This window comes from Dictyostelium discoideum, assembly GCF_000004695.1.
Source record: "Dictyostelium discoideum AX4 chromosome 1 chromosome, whole genome shotgun sequence".
NCBI classification, from domain to species: domain Eukaryota; phylum Evosea; class Eumycetozoa; order Dictyosteliales; family Dictyosteliaceae; genus Dictyostelium; species Dictyostelium discoideum.
The window spans coordinates 2,200,529-2,220,597 of NC_007087.3; the positions used below are offsets into that span (position 1 = coordinate 2,200,529).

Sequence of the window (20,069 nt, forward strand, 5' to 3'; positions counted from 1 at the left end):
AGTAGTATCAGGATCAATGTCATTATTAGGAGCGGTTATTGATAATGATAATGATAAAAAAGGGTCATCATTAATTCTTTCAAAATTAAATTTAAATTTGTTTCCAAAATCAATTATAACTGCATGTTTTAATTTGGCGGAATTAGATTTAAGTTATAATAATATTAAAGAGATACCAAAAGAAATTTGTCAATTAAAACATTTGAAAATTTTAAATATGAATAATAATCAATTGGATGATTTACCATTGGAATTAGCAAATTTAACAAATTTAAAGTATTTAGCGGTTCAAGATAATCCATTAAATAAATTTCCACATCATATTATTGAACAAGGTACAAAGAGGACTTTGGTGTTTTTAAAGAATATAATCGAAGGTAAAAAGAGTGAAACTTGGAATAAAGTGAAATTGATGTTTGTAGGTCAAGAAGGTGTTGGTAAATCAAGTCTTTGTAAAGCATTGATGGGTTCACGTAGAAGAAGCTCTTCATCATTTGCTGCTGAACTTCAAAAAAGTGGTGACACTATCTCAACAGAGGGTGTAAAGATTCAAAGTATTAAAGGAAAGAAAATAGATTTCTATGCTTGGGATTTCGGTGGTCAACAAGTATTTTATCCAACTCATCAATTCTTTTTAACAAATCAGGCATTATATCTATTGGTTTTTAAATTAACTGATCCAAATTTCGCTGAAAGAGTAAACTATTGGACACTTCAAATTAAAGCAAATTCTGGTCTATCTGTACCAATGATATTTTTAGTTGGTACTCATTGTGATGCTTGTACACCTGAACAATTATCATCAGCTGAACAAATTCTAAAAGAAAACTTCGTAAAATATTCACGTATAAGACAAAATGCTATAAGCTTTGTATCTTGTACAAATGGTACTGGTATAAAAGAATTAAAAAAAATTTTAACAAATGAAGCTGAAAAATCAAATTTAATTAAATCAAATATACCTGGTAGTTATTTAATTTTAGAACAACGTTTAACTGATAGAGGTGCAAATTCAAGTAGAATATTAATTAATCAAAATAATATTAATCAAAATAATAATAATAATAATAATAATAATAATCATAATAATTGTAATAATAATGAAAATTGTACAACAACAGCAGCAACAGCAGGAACAACAACAATGACATCAACAACAACAACAACAACAAATTATTCAAATGAAAATATATTAAATACTAGTTCAAATAGTTTAATTGCATTATTTACAAGAAGTAATAGTAATTCAAATTTATCAAATAATTATCAAAAACCATTGGTTAATCAAAAATATATTGATTATAATGATTTTGAAAGAGAATGTAAATTATCACATTTAGCTCAAGAAGAAATTCAGGGTGCAACTGAATTTCTTCATAATATGGGTATAATTTTACATTATGATACACCGATTTTAAGGAGTTTAGTTGTATTGGATCCACAATGGTTAGCTGATGTAATGTCATCTTTAATTACATTTTCACATAATTGGATTAAAAATGGTATTTTAAATCATTCAGAATTGGTTTCAATTTGGAGTGGTAAATATGATCAATCAATTTGGCCATCATTATTAAAACTATTGGAGAAATTTGAAGTATCCTATGAGTTACCAAATGAATTCCCATCAAGATCTTTAATACCATCTTTATTACCAGAGGAACCAATCGATAGAATTCAAGAGATTAAAGAAAAACTATGGATACCATTACCAGAAGCAATTGAAAGTAAGAGAGTTCAAATTTTCGGGTGTCAATATAATTTCGATTTTATGCCATTAGGTTTCTTTCCACGTCTTTTATTAAGAATTTTATTAATTAAAGGTATTGATATTAAAACTTATTGGGCAAATGGCATACTTTTAGATATTTTAACAACAGAAGATATTAAAATTCAAAAATTAAATCATAAAAAACATTCAATTCTTCCAAATAATTCATCATCAACATCATCGTCAACATCATCATCAACATCATCATCAACATCATCATCATCATCATCATCAACATCATCATCATCAACATCAACAACAACAACCACTGTTCAAATTCAATCATCACCATTTGGAAATTCAACAACCATTGTAAATAAATTAACAAATATAGATAATAATAATAATAATAATAATAATAATAATAATAATAATAACAACAACAATAATATTAATAATAATAATAATAATAATAATAATAATAATAATAATAATAATAATAATAATAATAATAATAATAATAATAATAATAATAATAATAATAATAATAATAATATTAAAAATATTATTAATAATTTTGAAAATCAAAATAATTTAAATAATATAATAACAAATAATTTTGGAGGAAAATTTGAAATTATAAAGAAAAATGATTTTGAATCACCTTTATCATCAAAGAAACCAAAACATCAAGTATTAGTAACATTTAAAAATCAAAAATCATTTGAATCAAAAGATAAGGATACCTATAAATTGAATGTAGAGATTAGATCTTTTAATGTTTCAAATAACAATGATAAAGATTTTTTAGCTTCATTATTTTTTCAACAACTTTTATCAACAATCGATACACTATTATCAGGTTCATATGGTGGTTTAAAGGTTACTCGTCTGATACCATGTATTCATTGTATTGAAAAGGACCCACATTCAGAACCACATCTTTTCGACATTAATAGTTGTATTTCACAATTATTGCTTGGTAAATCACAATTGGTATGTGGTAAAGATTCAACTACCCCAGTCCGTATTGACTATATTGCTCCAGATCTTTCGATTAAAAAAATACCAATCCTTTTAGAGGACCAAGTGGTTTGCGAAGAACAAATCGGTGTTGGTGGTTTTGGTTTAGTTCATAAAGGTAAACTCATTCTTCAAGATAAATCATTGGTAGTTGCAATTAAATCCTATATCGTTGGTAATAGTAGTGCCTCTGATATCATTAGAAAATTTCAAGAATTTCATCATGAAATGTATATCATGTCATCGTTAAATCATTTGAACATTGTAAAACTATTTGGTTCAATGCAAAACCCACCAAGAATGGTTATGGAATTTGCACCACATGGTGATCTCTATCATTTCCTAGAAAAAAAAAAAAATATTAAATGGTCTTTCAAAGTGAGACTTATGCTTGATATAGCAAAAGGTATCGAATATTTACAAAATCAAAATCCTCCAATCGTTCATCGTGATCTACGTTCACCAAATATTTTCCTATTTTCTCTTGATGAGAATGCTCCAGTCTGTGCAAAAGTAGCCGACTTTGGTCTATCTCAACAATCTCTTTACTCTGTCAGTGGTTTATTAGGAAATTTTCAATGGATGGCTCCTGAAACAATTGGTGCTGAAGAATCATACACTGAAAAAATTGATACCTATAGTTTTTCAATGATTCTCTTTACAATTCTAACTGGTGAATGTCCATTCGATGAATTTACCTCATTCGGTAAAATGGAATTTATTAGAAAGATTAGAGAAGAGGACCTTCGTCCAACAATTCCTTCTGACTGTCCACCAACTATCTCAAACCTAATAGAATTATGTTGGTCCGGTGACCCAAAAAAAAGACCTCACTTTAGTTATATTGTTAAAGAATTAACAAATTTTTATTATAACCTTAATCTAAGCCCCATCCCTGAACAAAAATCAATTAATGATAAATCACCACACCCTGATTTAATTTCAAATGGAGTTCCAAAATTACAAATTGCTAAATAAAAAATATAAATATAATTGAAAAATGGGTAATAATGATATTCATTTACTCAAAAAAAAAAAAAAAAAAAATAAAAACAAAAAAAAAAGAAATAGATTTAAATAAAATTTTAACTGTTTAATACAATAATATATAATTATAATAAACTATACACATTTTTAATTTTTAATTTTTATTGTAAGTTGTTATTATTATTATTATTACTGTTATTTGATCTCATAAAACCATCAAATGATGTAAAAGGACTTGTTTGTGATGGTCTGATTGGAGATGTTGTAGTTGATGAAGTTGGAGAAACAGTATTTGTTGTGGTTGTTGTGGTTGTTGTATTTGCTGATTGTTGTTGTTGTTGTTGTTGTTGTTGTTGTTGTTGCTGTTGTTGTTGGCTATTGAAAATTGAATGGTGTCTACTAAAAAGGTCATAGGTGTTGTTAAAAAAGTTTGTTGGATTTGTTGTTTGTTGATTTCCAGAGTGGTCAAATGGATTTGAGATAAAACGATTGGTAATCTTAAGGAAATGTTCATTTTGGTCTGGTATGGAAATTTCATTGCTACCATACACACCATTATTTGCAGCTTTGGAAATAGTTTGGGTTTGTTGAACACTACCGTTATTATCAAGTGACGGTAATTGCTGTTGTTGATGTTGTTGTTGATGTTGTTGTTGTTGATGTTGTTGTTGATGTTGATGCTGATGTTGATGTTGATATTGTTGTTGTTGTTGTTGATGTTGTTGATGCTGTTGTTGTTGCTGTTGTTGTGGAACTAAACCACCAACACTTCCACCACTACCAGTAGTACTATTATTGTTGTTATTATCATTTGATGGTGTTGAAAAACTATTAATTCCATTGAGACCAATGAAACCACTACCAATTCCTACAAATGATTTACCACTACCTATTACTCCAATTGATTTAAAACCATCTGTTGAACCAATAATTGTATTTAACCAATTGGTTGTACCCAACTGTTCAGATGGTCCAAATGATTGAAATGGATTATATTGATTTGATTGAGGTGGTGGCGATGGTGAAGTTGATGATTGAGGAGGTGATGGTGATTGAGAATTTGGAATTCCGAAAATATTGGTTGGAGTTTGATAAATGTTGGGTGGCTGTGAATAAATACTTGTAGATTGTGGTTGTGGTTGATGGTAAATTTGTTGTTGAGGTTGTTGTTGTGATTGTTGTTGCTGTGGTTGTTGTTGTTGTTGTTGTTGTTGTTGTTGTTGTTGTTGTTGTTGTTGTTGTTGTTGTTGTTGTTGTTGTTGTTGCGAGAAAATGGTTGGTGATTGATTTTGGTAAGATTGTGGGTGTAAATTTGGTTGTGATTGGTTATTATTAGCACCACTAACATTATTGGTTTGTGGGTTCTTTGGAACATAGGTTTTCTTTTCCCATTTTCTTTGTTTTGAATAATAGTCTTTTTGAATTGGTTTATTTTGGTTTAGTTGTTGTTGTTGTTGATAATGTTGATTGTGGTTTTGATGTTGATGATAGTGTTGGTTTTGATGTTGATGTGGTTGTTGTTGTTGTTGTTGTGGTTGTTGTGGTGGTTGTTGTTGTTGTTGTTGTGGTTGTTGTTGTTGTGGTTGTTGTTGTTGTGGTTGCTGTGGAGGTTGTTGATATGGTTGTTGTTGTTGGGAATTATTTTGTGGTATTTGATGTGAATCAACTTTCTTTTTTTGGAATCTCTTTCCTTTTCCTTCATACTGATCATGTCCTTCTCTCTTTTTAATATTTTCATCATTTTTATGTTTTTGTTTAAGGAATGGTGGTTGTGATTGACCATTGTTAATTGCAAAAGGAACAGTAGATGGGATTGGTACAGAATTTGAAGAGGAAGATGGAGAGGTTGTACCTTCTTTAACCTTTTTGTCATCCTTTAAAGGAGTTTGTGATGTGACAGTTGGAATAGAGGATGAGGATGTTGAGGGAGATGTTGATGGGGATGAGGTTGGTGTTTGTAATGGTGATGGTATTGGAGATGTTTGTTGTTGTTGTTGTTGTGATATTTGAGTTTGTGTTTGATTTTGAGGTAATGAATTTGAAGATGTTGATGGTGATAGTGATGTTTTCGTTAATGGAGATGATGTTTGTGATGACAATGTTATCTTATTATCTGAACCACTGCCACTATCGATATTATTACTATCTGATTTTGAGGTAACATTGGCAAAAAGAGTTGCCTCTTCTTTTACTAAAACACAACCACTATCACTAGAAACTGTAGAATTACTAGGGTCAACAAATGGTAAATCTTTCTCTTCAACGTTGTTTGTAGTTTGTTGTTGTTGTTGTTGTTGTTGTTGTTGTTGTTGTTGTTGTTGTTGTTGTTGTTGTTGTTGTTGTTGTTGTTGTTGTTGAATTGGAGAAGTAGGACTTGGTGAAGTAGGAATAGATAATGAGTGGCTCTTAATTGAAGATTTAATTGGAGTATAAACCACACCAATATTTTGTTGAGGGGAGGAATTAATTGGTTGTTGTGGTTGATAGATTATCTGTTGTGGGGTTTTGAAAGTTACCCTATTACTGCTAACACTACTAGAAGTTGTACCATTATTAACTTTTTTCTTTTTCAATTTTGAATCATGATTTGACTTGTCAGGTGACTTTGGAATTCCATCAAACATTGAATTAAATTGACCTCCACTAACACCACTACCATTAACCATATGGTGATGATTAAAACGAGCACCACCACCACCATTACTATTACTAATTAATTGTTCACTTTCATATTCATCACCAGTTGAAGTAATTTTGAAAACATTTGAATACTCTTTCCAAGTTAAAAAGATTAAAACAAAGAATAAAATGATCATACAAATGATGAATATGATTTTGGCTGGATACTCGTAAAAGAATGATGGATGTAAATGATTACACAATGGTAAATAATCGTGTGGCAATGAACCAACCAATATAAATGTAAAATCCTTTTGATTGGTTTTAATGATCAAATCTTTTTTCACTAAAGATGTTGAAAAATCTGGTTCAAAACTAATTACCAATTTAAATGATTCACTTGGCTTTAAATAAGTATTCTCTTTTTTACTTAAAATTTCCAAACAATTTTGAATTTTAAATCCATAACCAAAACAACCATTACAACAAATTTTTTGATTATTATTTTTATTATTATTATTATTATTATTATTATTATTATTATTATTATTATTATTATTATTATTATTATTATTATTATTATTATTATTATTATTATTATTATTATTATTATTATTATTATTATTATTATTATTATTATTATTATTATTATTATTATTATTATTATTATGATTATTGTTATTATTATTATTATTATTGTTGTTATTATTATTATTATTATTATTATTATTATTATTATTATTATTATTATTATTATTACCACTATTATTATCTTTTATATTAATACCGCCAATAAATATATCTAAAATTTCAATTGTATCATCACCATTATTTACAATATGAACAGTTTTGTTAATTTCAATTTTACTACTATCTTTATAAAGTGAAGATGGTTGAGAAACATGATGATTATTCTTTTTTTGAGATTTTGAAGCATCAAATAATATTTCAGAATTTAAATTGTCAATATAATCCTCACCTGTACGTTTTTTAAATATACATGGGCTAAGATGAGTTTTATTTAATTCCAACATTAATGTTGAAATTTCATTTGATCTATCATGGATAAATGAAGTTGATAAAATTTGAGATGTAGTGGTAGTAGTAGAGGAGGTAGAAGTTAAAGTTGGTACTATAGTATCAAACATTGCTAAACGACCTCCAAATGATTTTCCAATCAATTTAATTGGTGATAAAAGTGTGAAATTACTCTTTAAATAAATAAACCAATTTGAATTTCCAATATCTTTTGGCACAAATTTAATTGGTCCAAATTTTAAAAATCCTTTTGGTTTTATTGTTTTATAAATATGTCCATAATTTTCTTTATCGATTTTAAAATTACTACCACTACTACCATTGTATTTATTATTATTTATATTGCTTGAACCACCACTACTACTACCACTACTACCACTATTGGTTGAAATTGTTCCATTATCACTTTCAATCTTATTGGTTGTAGTATTTAGATTGAATAGTTGTTTTAATTGATTTGAAAGAGTACTCGATAGAGATGGTTTACCATTAACATTTGAGGTTGAATTCATAATTTGAATTAATAGCTCATGTTGATCCATTGGTAATAATGAAATTTGAATATCACAATTGAATGGATTATGAATTAATAAAAATTTAGATTGTTCTCTACCAATTTTAACTTTACCAAAATTAATGGTTTGATAATGATCTAATAATTTATTTCCTTCTTTGTTATTGTTGTTGTTGATAATTTGTAAATAATGATTAAAAAACTTTTCATCATCAACACTAATCATTGGAAGATTATTATTTTCACCTTGTTGTTGTTGAAATAGTGAATAATCATAAATTGGAAGTATTGGTTTTTCAACAGAAACTTGAGTATCAATTTTAAAATCTAAAGGTAAATCTGTTGAAACTATTACAGTCGATTTAAAAGAAATTATAGAATTTAAAGTATCTGTTGATTTTGTTGAATTTCCAATCCAAATATTCTCTCTTAATAAGTACTCTTCGGTTAAAACTTTTTGATTCTGATCTAAATAATTAATTTGTTGTTGTTGTGATTGTTGTTGTTGTTGTTGTTGTTGTTGTGGTGGTTGTTCTAATTTTGTAATTGAAATTGGATCAAATAATAAATTTGCAAAATGAGATTTCTTATTTGGTGGTAATTGATTTTTTAATAATTCAATACTAATTCTTTTATCACTACTTTCAAAATTTGTAATATTAACAATGATTGAAAATAAATTATTAAAATAGAGTGGTCTTACAATTGATTTACGTTGATTATTAAATTTTTCATTAATATTATCAATTTCTTCAATATTTTCTTGTTTAATATCTTCATCATAACCATTACTATTTAAAATATTAAAATTTAATTTTTCAGGTAAAATTGATAATGAACCATTGATAACATTAAAATGAATTGGAATTGAGGCTGTTTTAATTTGAGATTGAAAGTGTAATCTAAATTTACCATTATCTTTTCTAATTGATTTAGATGATAATTCAAATGATAAAATTGCACTACCACCAGATTTAATGAAAAAGATTGGATCCAAACCAGAGATTGGTAAAGGGAATTTACAATTTGCATCATTTCCTTGTGAAGTTTCAGTTGAACAACCCATTTTATTGACGGTTGAAATGGATTCAATATCGATTGTCGGACAAGTTACACCCAATAGTTTCTCTAATCTTTTATTAATTGATTTCTTACGTTCCTCTGTCAATAGGTTTGTTTCAACAATATTTTTTGGAAGTGGTGAAAGTGATAATGAAGTTAGAGTGGTTGGACTTTCAAGGATACTTTCAATTTGAACTTTAATTAATCCTTCTGGTATGGTAGCTCTATTCATTCCCAAGAGTGATAGACAATCAATATCCAACTTGAATGGATTATTATTCTTAAACTTCATAAATACCTTTTTCTTTGTATCGAGTCCAACAATACCAAAATCGATTATTTTAAACTTTTCATTATAATAATCATTAAAATTGGTTGTAATATCGATTTGACCATTAAATCTAATTAAATGAATTTGAATTAATGAAACATTTGAAAGTATATTTAAAATTGCTGGTTTACAATTTGGATAAAATGATGGTGTTGATAGTGATGAAGTTCCATTATTACTTTTACCCAACGTTTCTAAAGTTTGATTCTTTCTTTTAAATGAAATGAAAATCGATTGCCAACGTTTATTTGGATGAACAACTTGAGTTAGTGGTGCTGAATCAATCTTAAATTCATCATCTAAAATTTGAATGGTTTGAATATGAACTGGTACTGGATATTTATTAACTAATGTTAACTCTCTAATGATTGTATCCTCTTGATTAAATAATCCATATGGAAATAATGTATCATCAACACTATAAGATAAATAACCTTGTAAAACTGTTATTTTATAAGGTACTATAATATGTTTAATTTGACCATTATTATTATTATTATTATTATTATTATTATTATTATTATTATTATTATTATTATTATTATTATTATTATTATTATTATTATTATTATTATTTCCACTACTACCACCACCTAAAGTTTCAACAGTAATTTTATATCTACCTCTAAATTCACCAGTTTCTGTACCTTTAAATAATAAATGACCAAATTCTACATTTTGACTATGTTTTGGAACGGTTGAAAAATGTTGAATAAACTTTAAATCTCCAGATTTTTTAAATTGAATATTTTTATCAACGATTTGTTTTGGTGTTGAATTATCAAAATCTTGAAAACCATCATAATCACGATCACTCTCTAAAAGATGTCTAACAGTTAACCTTACATCTTTTTTATTTGCATTGATAATGAATAATGGTATGGTATCGGTTTCATTCAATTTTGTTATGAATGAAAATTCAACTTTCTTTGGATAAATATATGCACCTTCATCAACTGCTATCATTTCAACTGGTATTAAAAATACACCAAAATTGGTTACAATATTAACAAATCCATTAAATGTTCCTGCAACTGATGAATAAAAATATAAATCAATTAAATGTGATTTTCTATATGGTTCAATTTCCTAATTGAAAAAAAAAAAAAAAAAAAAAATTAAAATTAGAGAAAATGATTATTTAATTTTTTGTTTTTTTTTTTTTTTTAAAAAAATTACATACCCAAGTTACTTTTTCAAGTGATTGTTGTCTTGATAATTCATCAGCACCAGGTTCGTGACCAGGTGGTGAAATATAAAATGGACGACCAGTTGTAGATATATCAGAAATTTTCATTGTTTTACTATGTGGATTATAAATATTTACAGATGATAAAATCATTTTATCAACTAAAACAACATGTTCAATAATTGGATCCAACTGATAGATATTATTATCACCTTCACCAGTAACAGGAAATGTAAACTCTCCAATATTTGTAATGATCTTAAATTCAGTTTTAAAAACTCCAAGTTCTTTTGGTAAAAATACAATTGATATATTAATTGATTGTAATGGATTTAATACCTAAAAAATGAATGATTATAAAATAAATATTAGAATTTTTAATATAATAATAATAATAATAATAATAATAATAATAATAATAATAATAATAATAATAATAGTTAATTTATAAAACTTACCACACTACCCAAAAAATTATTTGTAAAAAAAATTGGATGAATATCATTTGTGAGTGATAAAACTTGAATTTTCATTTTTGTATGTGTATTTTTAAATTCAACATTTCTAAAAACTGGGACACATAAACTACTTCCCCTAAATTCCAATGAAGCTGGACTAATTGAAAAATATTTTCTTTTACTGGCATTACTGGTACCACTACTAGTACTTGCCTCTATATTATTATTTTGAATATGATTTTTCATTCCATTTGCAATATTTAAATTAATACTTTCATCACCAAAAATACCAAATTCATCATCCTCTTCATTATTTTTATTATTATTTTTATTATTATTATTATTATTGTTATTATTATCTTGAGTTTTCTTTGTACAGCTTGGTTGATCTAATGTTGTCGATGTTGGTGTTTTACTTGAACCTATATTATTATCGATGTCATTTTTATTTTTATTATTACTATTACTATTGGTGACTTCAATATTATTATTATTATTATTTATATTTTCACCTTTATTATTATTATTATTATTATTACTATTACTATTAACAACTTGTGGTTTAATAGGAGTATCTCCATTAACTTTATTTATATTATCACTACTGATTTTAGTATTTGTTTTACTATTACTATTACTACCTTTACTACCATTTTTATTACTATTACTTTTAGTGGTAGTGGTAGTAGCTTTTTGAAAAGATTTAGCAGTTAAAATTGTTGGTGTTGTACCTGTATTTGTAATTTCTATATTATTAAGATGAACATAACCTGAAAATTCTTTATCTTTAATTTTTTGATGTTGTTTCTTAATATTATTATTAATATTATTATTATTTGAACTACTACCACTATTACTAGATGAAGAAAGTGATTTTTCTTTATCTTTTATTTTTAAGGTTGATTTCACCTTTTTTGTAGGTTGTGGTGAAGGTGGAGGTTCTGTATTTTTAATTATAGTTGATGAAATTGTATTTGGATTACTAACCACAACTGATTGTAAATAAGATGTATCTGTTGTGGTTATAAATTCCAATGTTAAACTTGCATCTTGACCATTTTGCATCTCCTTTTGAAGTGCTTTTTGTAAAAGGGTAGATTGTTTTTGAAATAATTCCTGTGTCTGTTTTTGCATTTGCTGATTATGATATTGTTCACGTTGTTCTTTTGTCATTAATGATAATTTAACCTTTTCTCCATTAATAATAATTTCTTTTTCTTCCTCTTCTTGATCATCATCATCATCATTATTATTATTGTTATTATTATTATTGTCTTGATTGCTATCCCTATTTTTATTTTCATCTATAATTGTTGATGGTTTTGATTTTGAAGATGAAACTGCGGTTGCTGCTGCTGCTATGATTGACTCTGACTCCTCATTAGAAAATGAGGATGTGTCACCATCGTTAACTAATTGTGGTGACTTTGAATTTGAACTATATTTATAATGAACTCCTAATGGTTTCTTTGCATTTCTATCATTTGAATTTTCATATACATATATTACTGAATCTTCAATCTGTGTTTGTTGTTGTTGTTGTTGTGTTGGTGTTTGTGTTTGTTTTTGATTAATTTTAATTGGTTGTACTTTCTCTTGATTCAATGCTATTATTAAAATAATAATAATAAAATAAAAAAGAAAGAATTAGAATAAACAATAAAATTATTTAATTTAATTATTCTTTTATTTTTTTTATTTTATTTTTTTTTATTTTATTTTTTATTTTTTTTTATTTTTTATTTTTTTTTTTTTTTACGAAAATGTGAAATTACATACCATATGAAAATGAAGAATTTGAAACCAATAGCACTAAAACTAACAAACACAACACTATGAAATGATAAATTGAATTGAATTTCATTCTACCATTCATTTTAGTGTGTGTGTGTGAGGTAGAACTTAAATTTTTTGTGTAATTTTTTTTTTGTTTTTTTTTTTTTTTTTTTTTTTTTTTTATAAAATGATTAAAAAGTTTTTTTTTTAAAATTTTTTTTTTTAAATTTTTTTTTTTTTATTTTTTTCTAATAATAAATTTGAAAAAAAATTAATAAAATAAATAAATAAATGAAATATTTGAAAAAAAAGAAAGAATAAATAAATAAATAAACAAATAATTAGAATTTTGAGAAACTGAGAAATAAAAAAAAAAAAATAAAAAATAAAAAATAAAAAAATAAAAAATAAAAAATAAAAAAAATAAAAAAAAATTAAAAAAAATGAAAATTAAAAAAAAAAAATAAAAAAAAAAAATTTTTTTTTTTTTAAGTCATGTCACAACTTATCTCAATTGTGGTTTGAAATGATCCATTAAAATTTTATTATCATTTTTTTTATTATTTTTTATTATTATTTTTATCTTTTAATTTTCATTTTTTTTATTTTTATTTTTATCTTTTTTTTTTTTTTTATTTTTATTTTTTTTATTTTTATTTTTATTTTTAATTTTAATTTTCATTTTTATTTTTATTTTTATTTTTAATTTTTTTTTTTTTTTAAATTTTTTAATTAGTGGGTTCCGAAATAACGATTTGAATAAAAACCACAACCAGGTAAAATGAAACCTTCGTCAGATAATTCTTTATCGATGGCACTAACTACGAATTGAACATCAGGGAATCTATAATTTAAATATAAAATACCTTTGAGTGAAGCAATAACGCTAACAAATATAATTTTATTTTCAGGAACACCATGATCTAATAAAACTCTAATTGCCATCTCTGATGATGCACCAGTTGCAATTGTTGGATCTAAAACTAAAACATGAGAATCTGTAACATTTGGTAATTTTTCATAGAATAACTTTTTTTTTTTTTTTTCCCATAATTTTTTAAAATAAAATAAAATAATAATTACAGTTAAACGTTGAAATTATTTCAAAGTATAAAATAAAAAATCAGTTTTTTTTTTTTTTTTTTTTTTCCATAATTTTTTTAAAATAAAATAATAAAAAAAAAATATTAGTTAAATTAAACATTGAAATTATTTCAAAGTATAAAATTAGATTTTTTTTTTTTTTTTTTTTTTTTTATTATTATAAAAAATAGACTTACATGTGGTTTTTTCATTTCATCAGATTGAATTAAAACTTTTCCAGTTCTAATACCTTTACAAATTGAACGAAGTGGTTGTTCCATACAACCACCAGCTCTTAAAACAACTAAAGCACAAATTCTACTATTTAATTCTTCACCATGATAAAGTGAACCAGTTGGAGTAGTAACAATCTTTTCAGTGAATGGTAAATAAGTTAAAGCCTCTTCAATGATTAATGAACATAAACGATCAGAATAGAAAACGAAATCACCGACTTTGGTATCCTTATTTCTAAGTATTGAAAGCATTGCTTTAATTTGATTAGTTTCCTTAATTACATGAATTGAACTTGGTAATTCCAATCCCTCCAAATCCAATTGTGCTGTCTTTTCTGGATCAAATCCTCTCTCTTTTAATTTTAATCTAATATGATTTGTTAATAAATTAATTGCAACAATATTATCTGATCCTCTTGGCACAATAATATCTGCATATTTTTTTAACTATACATATTCATATAAAAAAATAAATAAAACATTTATTAATATATATATATATATATGTGTGTGTGTTATTTTATAATTATTTTTAATACATTACTGGAATGATATAATCATCAAATGATGGTTTAACAAATGTATTATATTGATGTAAAACACTTTCTAAAGTTCTACCTCTTTCAGCGATATCTCTTTTTAATCTTCTTGCTAAACGAACATCATCATCAGTATCTATGAAAATTTTAATATCCATTAAATCTCTTAATTCCTTTGAGTATAATGTTAAAATACCTTCTAAAATAATAACATCAGCACCATAAACTGTATCTTGATGTACTAATCTACTATGTGTTTTAAAACAGTATTTTGGAATATTAACTTTTTTACCTGCTCTTAATTCACTAATTGTTTTAACCATTAAATCATAATCAAATGCATCTTATTATTTTTTTTATTATTTTTTTTATTATTTTTTTTAAAATTAGTGAATTGTTTAGATAATAATAAATTTAAATATAGAATAAATAAATAAATTAATAAATTAATAATTACTTGGATGATCAAAATTATATTTTGAAGGATCATTATCTTTTGATAAATTTTTATAGAATGAATCCATTGATAATAAAACTACCCAACGGACATTTAAGTTTGCAATGATTTTATCACAAACTGTAGTTTTACCACTAGCACTACCACCACAAACACCAATTACTAAAGGATTTTTTAAATTACCTTTTGAATCATACCATGGTGGACGACCAGATGTATAAACTTTTTTAACAACACCTGGTGCAATTGTTGTATCATGATTATGAGTTGGTGTTGTTGTTGTTGTAGTTGTTGTTGTTGGTGCTGTTGTTGTTGATGTTGTTGTAGTTAATGATGGTGAATCATTTGTTGTTACTTTTGTAGTACTATTATCACTCATTTTTATTATTATTATTTTTAATAACTATAAAACGAATATAATTATATTTGTGATCAAAATCGAAATTGAATTTTTTTTTTTTTTTTTTTTTGTTTTTTTACTTTCACAACGCCATCACTTTTTTTTTAATTTTATTTTTTTTTTTTTTTTTTTTTTTTTTTTTTTTTTTTTACCCAAAAAAAAAAGAATGTAAAAAAAAAAAAAAATTAATAAAAAAAAATGTTAACATCCAAAGATTTTAGAGATCAAGCAATCAATTTAATTAAAAAATGGAATAATATAATTGATGAAATTCCATGGCAATGGAATCAAATTAATGAATTAAATAATGAATCAAAAGGATATTTCACAACAAAAAGATATCATAAAATAAATAATAATAATAATAATAATAACAATAATAATATTGAAAATAAAAATAATAATAATATTGAAAATTTTGAAGAGATTAAAGAAACAATTGATGATTCATCAACAACAATAATAAAAAGCAATAATAATAATAATGAAAATAATATAATAATTTTCCAATTTGATATAATTTACAGTAAATCATATCAAGTACCTGTATTATATTTAAATGGATTTTCAAGTTTTGATTCATCACCATTATCTTGGAATGAAATTTGGAATAATTTACCATTATCAAATTTAGATAAAAATCAACAATCAACAATTCCTTATATTACTCAAGTTGTAAATATTATAATAATAATAATATAATTTTTTATTTTCCATTTTCTAATAAAAAAAATATATATATTTTAATAATTAGGAACATCCTATATTAGGTAATCCATGTTATCAATTACATCCTTGTGAAACTGATAATTTAATGAAATTAATATTATTAAAAGAAAAAGATTATAATGATAACAATGATAAAAAAGAATATTTTAAAGATTATTATTTATTAAGTTGGTTATCAATTATTGGGCCAATGGTTAATATTAAAATACCATTTGATTTATTAAAAAATAATAATATATAGAATAAATAAATAAATAAATAAATAAAAAAACATTTACAAATTTGTATATTATTGTTTTTTTTTATTTTTTTTTTTTTTATTTTTTTTTTTTTTCAAACTTTAATTAATTTAAATTTAGTTTAAAGATTTAATTTTTTTGCAGCAAATTGTGGTAAGACAAAACTTGCTTTATGAACTTCACCATTGTAATATTGCATTTGAGATTGGACTTCTGGAGTGATTTCACGAATTGGTGCTTTGGTTGAACCACCTAATGAGCAGAGGATGAAACCGATGGAGCCACCTGGGTAGGATGGAATTGAGGTGTAGGCATATTCGACATTTGGGTATAACTCTTTACAGAATGTGGTTAAACCTTTGATAGTGTCTAAATGCAACCACATTGATTCGCATTGTGAGCAAACGATACCGCCTGGTGCCAAAGCTGCTTTTAATAATTCGTAATAGGCACGCTCGAATAAACCTTGTGCTGGGCCAATTGGGTCGGAGCTATCGGTGATGATGACGTCGAATTCTCCCTTTCTTTGTCTCATAAATTCCATACCGTCGCCAATGAATAATGTTACCTTTGGATGATCGAAACCAACTCTCATATTTGGTAAGAAATTTCTTGAGGCTTCAATTACACCCTTGTCAATCTCACACAATGTAACAGATTCAACCAATGGATGTTTAACAACCTCTCTTAATACACCACCATCACCACCACCAACTACCAAAACACGTTTTGGTGATGGATGTGAAAATAATGGAATATGTGTAATCATCTCTTGGTATGCAAATTCATCTCTTTCTGTTGCTTGAATAACACCATCTAAAACTAAAACATTTCCAAAACTTTTTGATTTAAATACTAAAAAATCCTTTTTTTTTTTTTTTTATTATTTTATAAAATATGAAAGAGAGAGAAAGTTAGTTTTTTTTAATTTTAATTTATTCATAAAGAAAAAAAAAAAAAAAAAAAAAAAAAAAAAAACATACTTGGTATTCAGATTTTTCATGGTGTAAAACTTTTTCAACTTCTAATGAAAATGAATTACCTGGCCAGAATTCACTAATTTCACTAAACCATCCATTTTGAATTTTATCCATTTTGTTTTATGTATGTATGTTTATTGGGGAGAGAGAAAAAAAAAAAAAAAAAAAAAAAATTTAACATTACATTTTTTCGGCCAAATTATTTTTATTTTATTTTTTAATATTTTTTTTTTATTTTTTTTTTATTTTTTTTATTTTCGTTTAAACGAAAGATTTTTTTTTTTTTTTTTTTTTATTTTTATTTTTTTTTGAAGATCTCACGTTTTTCTATTTACTTTTTTTTTTCCTTTTTGTAATATAAATAATTTAAATAAAATTTAATAAAACTTTTTTTTTAATTAAAAAAAAAAAAAAAAAATTTTAATTTTGTTTGTTGTAAAAAAGATATTTTTATTTTTTTTATTTTTTTTTAAGCTCGGAACTTAAAAAGTGAGGTGTTTAATCTTCGAGCTATTGAAAATATTTTTTATTTATTTATTTATTTTTTTTTTTTTAATTTTTATTTTTTAAAAAAAAAAAAAATCATAAAACAAACAATACAATACCGGAAATATATATATAAATAAAATAAAAAAAAAATGGCAAATGAAATTTTTATATCATTTTCAAAGATTTTATATTCAAGTTTATTAATAACATCTCCTTATTGGATGTGGAAATTAGTTGGAAAATTAACTTATTTAAAGGATACAATCTCTCAAACTATTTGTATTACTTGTATTTTAGGTTCCCCAATTTCTTTAATCTATACATTGTATAGACAATTAATTAATTATGATAAAACTATTGGTACAGCATTAATTCCAATTATTCCATTCTTCACTTTTTTTTCAACACGTTTTATTCATAATAAATTACAAAAAGGATCAAATAGACAAAGATAGATTAATTTTTTTTTTTTTAAAAAAAAAAAAAAAACAAAAAAACAAAAAAAAAATTATTTTTAAAAAATTATATTTTAATTAAAAAAAAAGATTTTTATTTATTTATTTATTTATTTTGGGTTAGGGTATTATTAATTTCAGAAATTATTTTTATTTAATTTTTAATTCTAAAAATAATTAAAATTAAAAATAAATAAATAAATAAATAAATTAATAATTTTTTTATTAGATTTATTATTATTTTTTTTTTTTAATTAAACTTCAAATTTAAGATCTTTTAAAGTCATTTTTATTTTATTTTTTTTTTTTAAAATTTTATTTTATTTTTTTTTTTATTTTTTTTTTATTTTTTTTTTATTTTTTTTTTGATATTTCATTTTTAATTTTTTTTTTTTTATTTATTTTTTCAAAAACAGTAAATTGTAATAACATTTAATTTAAAAAACGAAACCAAACAAAACAAAACTAAACAAAACGAAAGTTATTTTTTTAAAAAAAAAAAAAAAAAAAAAAAAAAAAAATACACAATGGAACCAAAAGTATTATCAATTCAATCATGGGTTTGTCATGGTTATGTTGGTAATAAATGTGCAGTATTTGCACTTCAACATTTAGGAATTGAAGTTGATCCAATCAATTCAGTGCATTTATCAAATAATACAGCATATCCAACATGGAAAGGTGAATCATTAACACCAAATAAATTGGGTGATTTATTCCAAGGTTTAGAAGATAATCATCTCACTTCAAATTATACACATGTATTAACTGGTTATAATAACTCTGTTCAAACTTTACACACAGTTTTAAAAATTGTAAAAAAATTAAAATCTGAAAATCCAAATTTAATATATGGTAAATATATATAAAAAAAAAAAAAAAATTTTAACATATTGTTTTTTATTATTTATTTATTTATTTTTTTTTTTTTTTTTAATTAGTATGTGATCCAGTATTAGGTGATAATAATGAATTATATGTACCAGAAGATTTAGTTGAAGTTTATAAGAATGAAGTTATACCAAATGCAGATTATATATTTCCAAATCAAACAGAGGTTGAATTTTTAACAGGTATTAAAATTAAAAATGATCAAGATGCATTAAAAGCCATTGATCAATTTCATAAAATGGGTGTGAAAAATGTCGTAATCACAAGTTTATTCTTTGATACAAATCCAAATGATATCATTGTTATTGGTAGTACTATAAATGATGATGATAATAATAATAAATATAATCAATTTAAAATTAAAGTTGGACCAAAATTTAATGATTATTATACAGGTACTGGCGACTTGTTAAGTTCATTATTATTAGGTTGGTCAATTAGAGAACCAACTGATTTATCTTTAGTTTGTGAAAAAGCAATTTCAATCCTTTACAATATCATTAATGAAACTCATAACTCTAAAAAATCAATTCCTTCAAATAAAGAAAAACAATACTATGAATTAAGACTTGTACAATCAAGAAAATTTATTGAAAATTCTGAAATTAGATTTAAGTCTGAAAAATTATAAAAAAAAAAAAAAAATATTAATAATAATAATAATAATAATAATAATAATAATAATAATAATAATAATAATAATAATAATAATATATAGTTATAAACAATAATAAATTGAACGAATTATTTAATTAAACCATTTTTTTTTTTTTTTTTTTTTTTTAAAAAAAAAACAATTTTTAAAGATTTTTTTTTTATTCACTTTTTTTTTTTAATTTTTAATTTTATTGCTTTAAAAAACA

At 24.0% G+C, this 20,069-nt stretch overlaps 7 protein-coding genes across 7 annotated transcripts in view; 4 read left to right on the top strand and 3 right to left on the bottom strand.

The window, feature by feature from the left end:
* The window catches only part of roco11 (leucine-rich repeat-containing protein), a gene marked incomplete at both ends in the record, with an annotated part of 4,595 nt that extends 883 nt beyond the window's left edge, over nucleotides 1-3,712 (top strand). The window contains one exon of the mRNA XM_641913.1: nucleotides 1-3,712. This exon is cut by the window's left edge and continues 77 nt beyond it. Within this exon, the coding sequence (XP_647005.1) occupies nucleotides 1-3,712 (3,712 nt within the window).
* Nucleotides 3,713-3,882: 170 nt separating this feature from the next.
* On the bottom strand, nucleotides 3,883-12,808 carry DDB_G0269014 (hypothetical protein; the record flags this gene model as incomplete). The annotated part of the gene is made up of 4 exons (XM_641914.1): nucleotides 3,883-10,374; nucleotides 10,469-10,813; nucleotides 10,933-12,539; nucleotides 12,712-12,808. The coding sequence occupies 4 exons, from the start codon at nucleotides 12,806-12,808 to the stop codon at nucleotides 3,883-3,885; spliced, it is 8,541 nt and encodes a 2,846-aa protein (XP_647006.1).
* Nucleotides 12,809-13,440: 632 nt separating this feature from the next.
* udkA (uridine kinase) lies at nucleotides 13,441-15,402 on the bottom strand (the record flags this gene model as incomplete). Its single annotated transcript, XM_641915.1, has 4 exons — nucleotides 13,441-13,737; nucleotides 13,989-14,474; nucleotides 14,572-14,909; nucleotides 15,024-15,402. The coding sequence occupies 4 exons, from the start codon at nucleotides 15,400-15,402 to the stop codon at nucleotides 13,441-13,443; spliced, it is 1,500 nt and encodes a 499-aa protein (XP_647007.1).
* A 219-nt stretch (nucleotides 15,403-15,621) lies between these two features.
* On the top strand, nucleotides 15,622-16,393 carry atg10 (autophagy protein 10; the record flags this gene model as incomplete). Its single annotated transcript, XM_641916.1, has 2 exons — nucleotides 15,622-16,098; nucleotides 16,178-16,393. The coding sequence occupies 2 exons, from the start codon at nucleotides 15,622-15,624 to the stop codon at nucleotides 16,391-16,393; spliced, it is 693 nt and encodes a 230-aa protein (XP_647008.1).
* Nucleotides 16,394-16,512: 119 nt separating this feature from the next.
* Nucleotides 16,513-17,485, bottom strand: spsA (hypothetical protein; the record flags this gene model as incomplete). The annotated part of the gene is made up of 2 exons (XM_641917.1): nucleotides 16,513-17,256; nucleotides 17,375-17,485. The coding sequence occupies 2 exons, from the start codon at nucleotides 17,483-17,485 to the stop codon at nucleotides 16,513-16,515; spliced, it is 855 nt and encodes a 284-aa protein (XP_647009.1).
* A 524-nt stretch (nucleotides 17,486-18,009) lies between these two features.
* DDB_G0268842 (hypothetical protein) lies at nucleotides 18,010-18,315 on the top strand (the record flags this gene model as incomplete). Its single annotated transcript, XM_641918.1, has 1 exon — nucleotides 18,010-18,315. One exon carries the CDS (start codon nucleotides 18,010-18,012, stop codon nucleotides 18,313-18,315), a length of 306 nt encoding a protein of 101 aa, XP_647010.1.
* A 527-nt stretch (nucleotides 18,316-18,842) lies between these two features.
* On the top strand, nucleotides 18,843-19,837 carry pykA (pyridoxal kinase; the record flags this gene model as incomplete). The annotated part of the gene is made up of 2 exons (XM_641919.1): nucleotides 18,843-19,170; nucleotides 19,257-19,837. The coding sequence occupies 2 exons, from the start codon at nucleotides 18,843-18,845 to the stop codon at nucleotides 19,835-19,837; spliced, it is 909 nt and encodes a 302-aa protein (XP_647011.1).
* Between the last annotated feature and the right edge of the window lie 232 nt (nucleotides 19,838-20,069).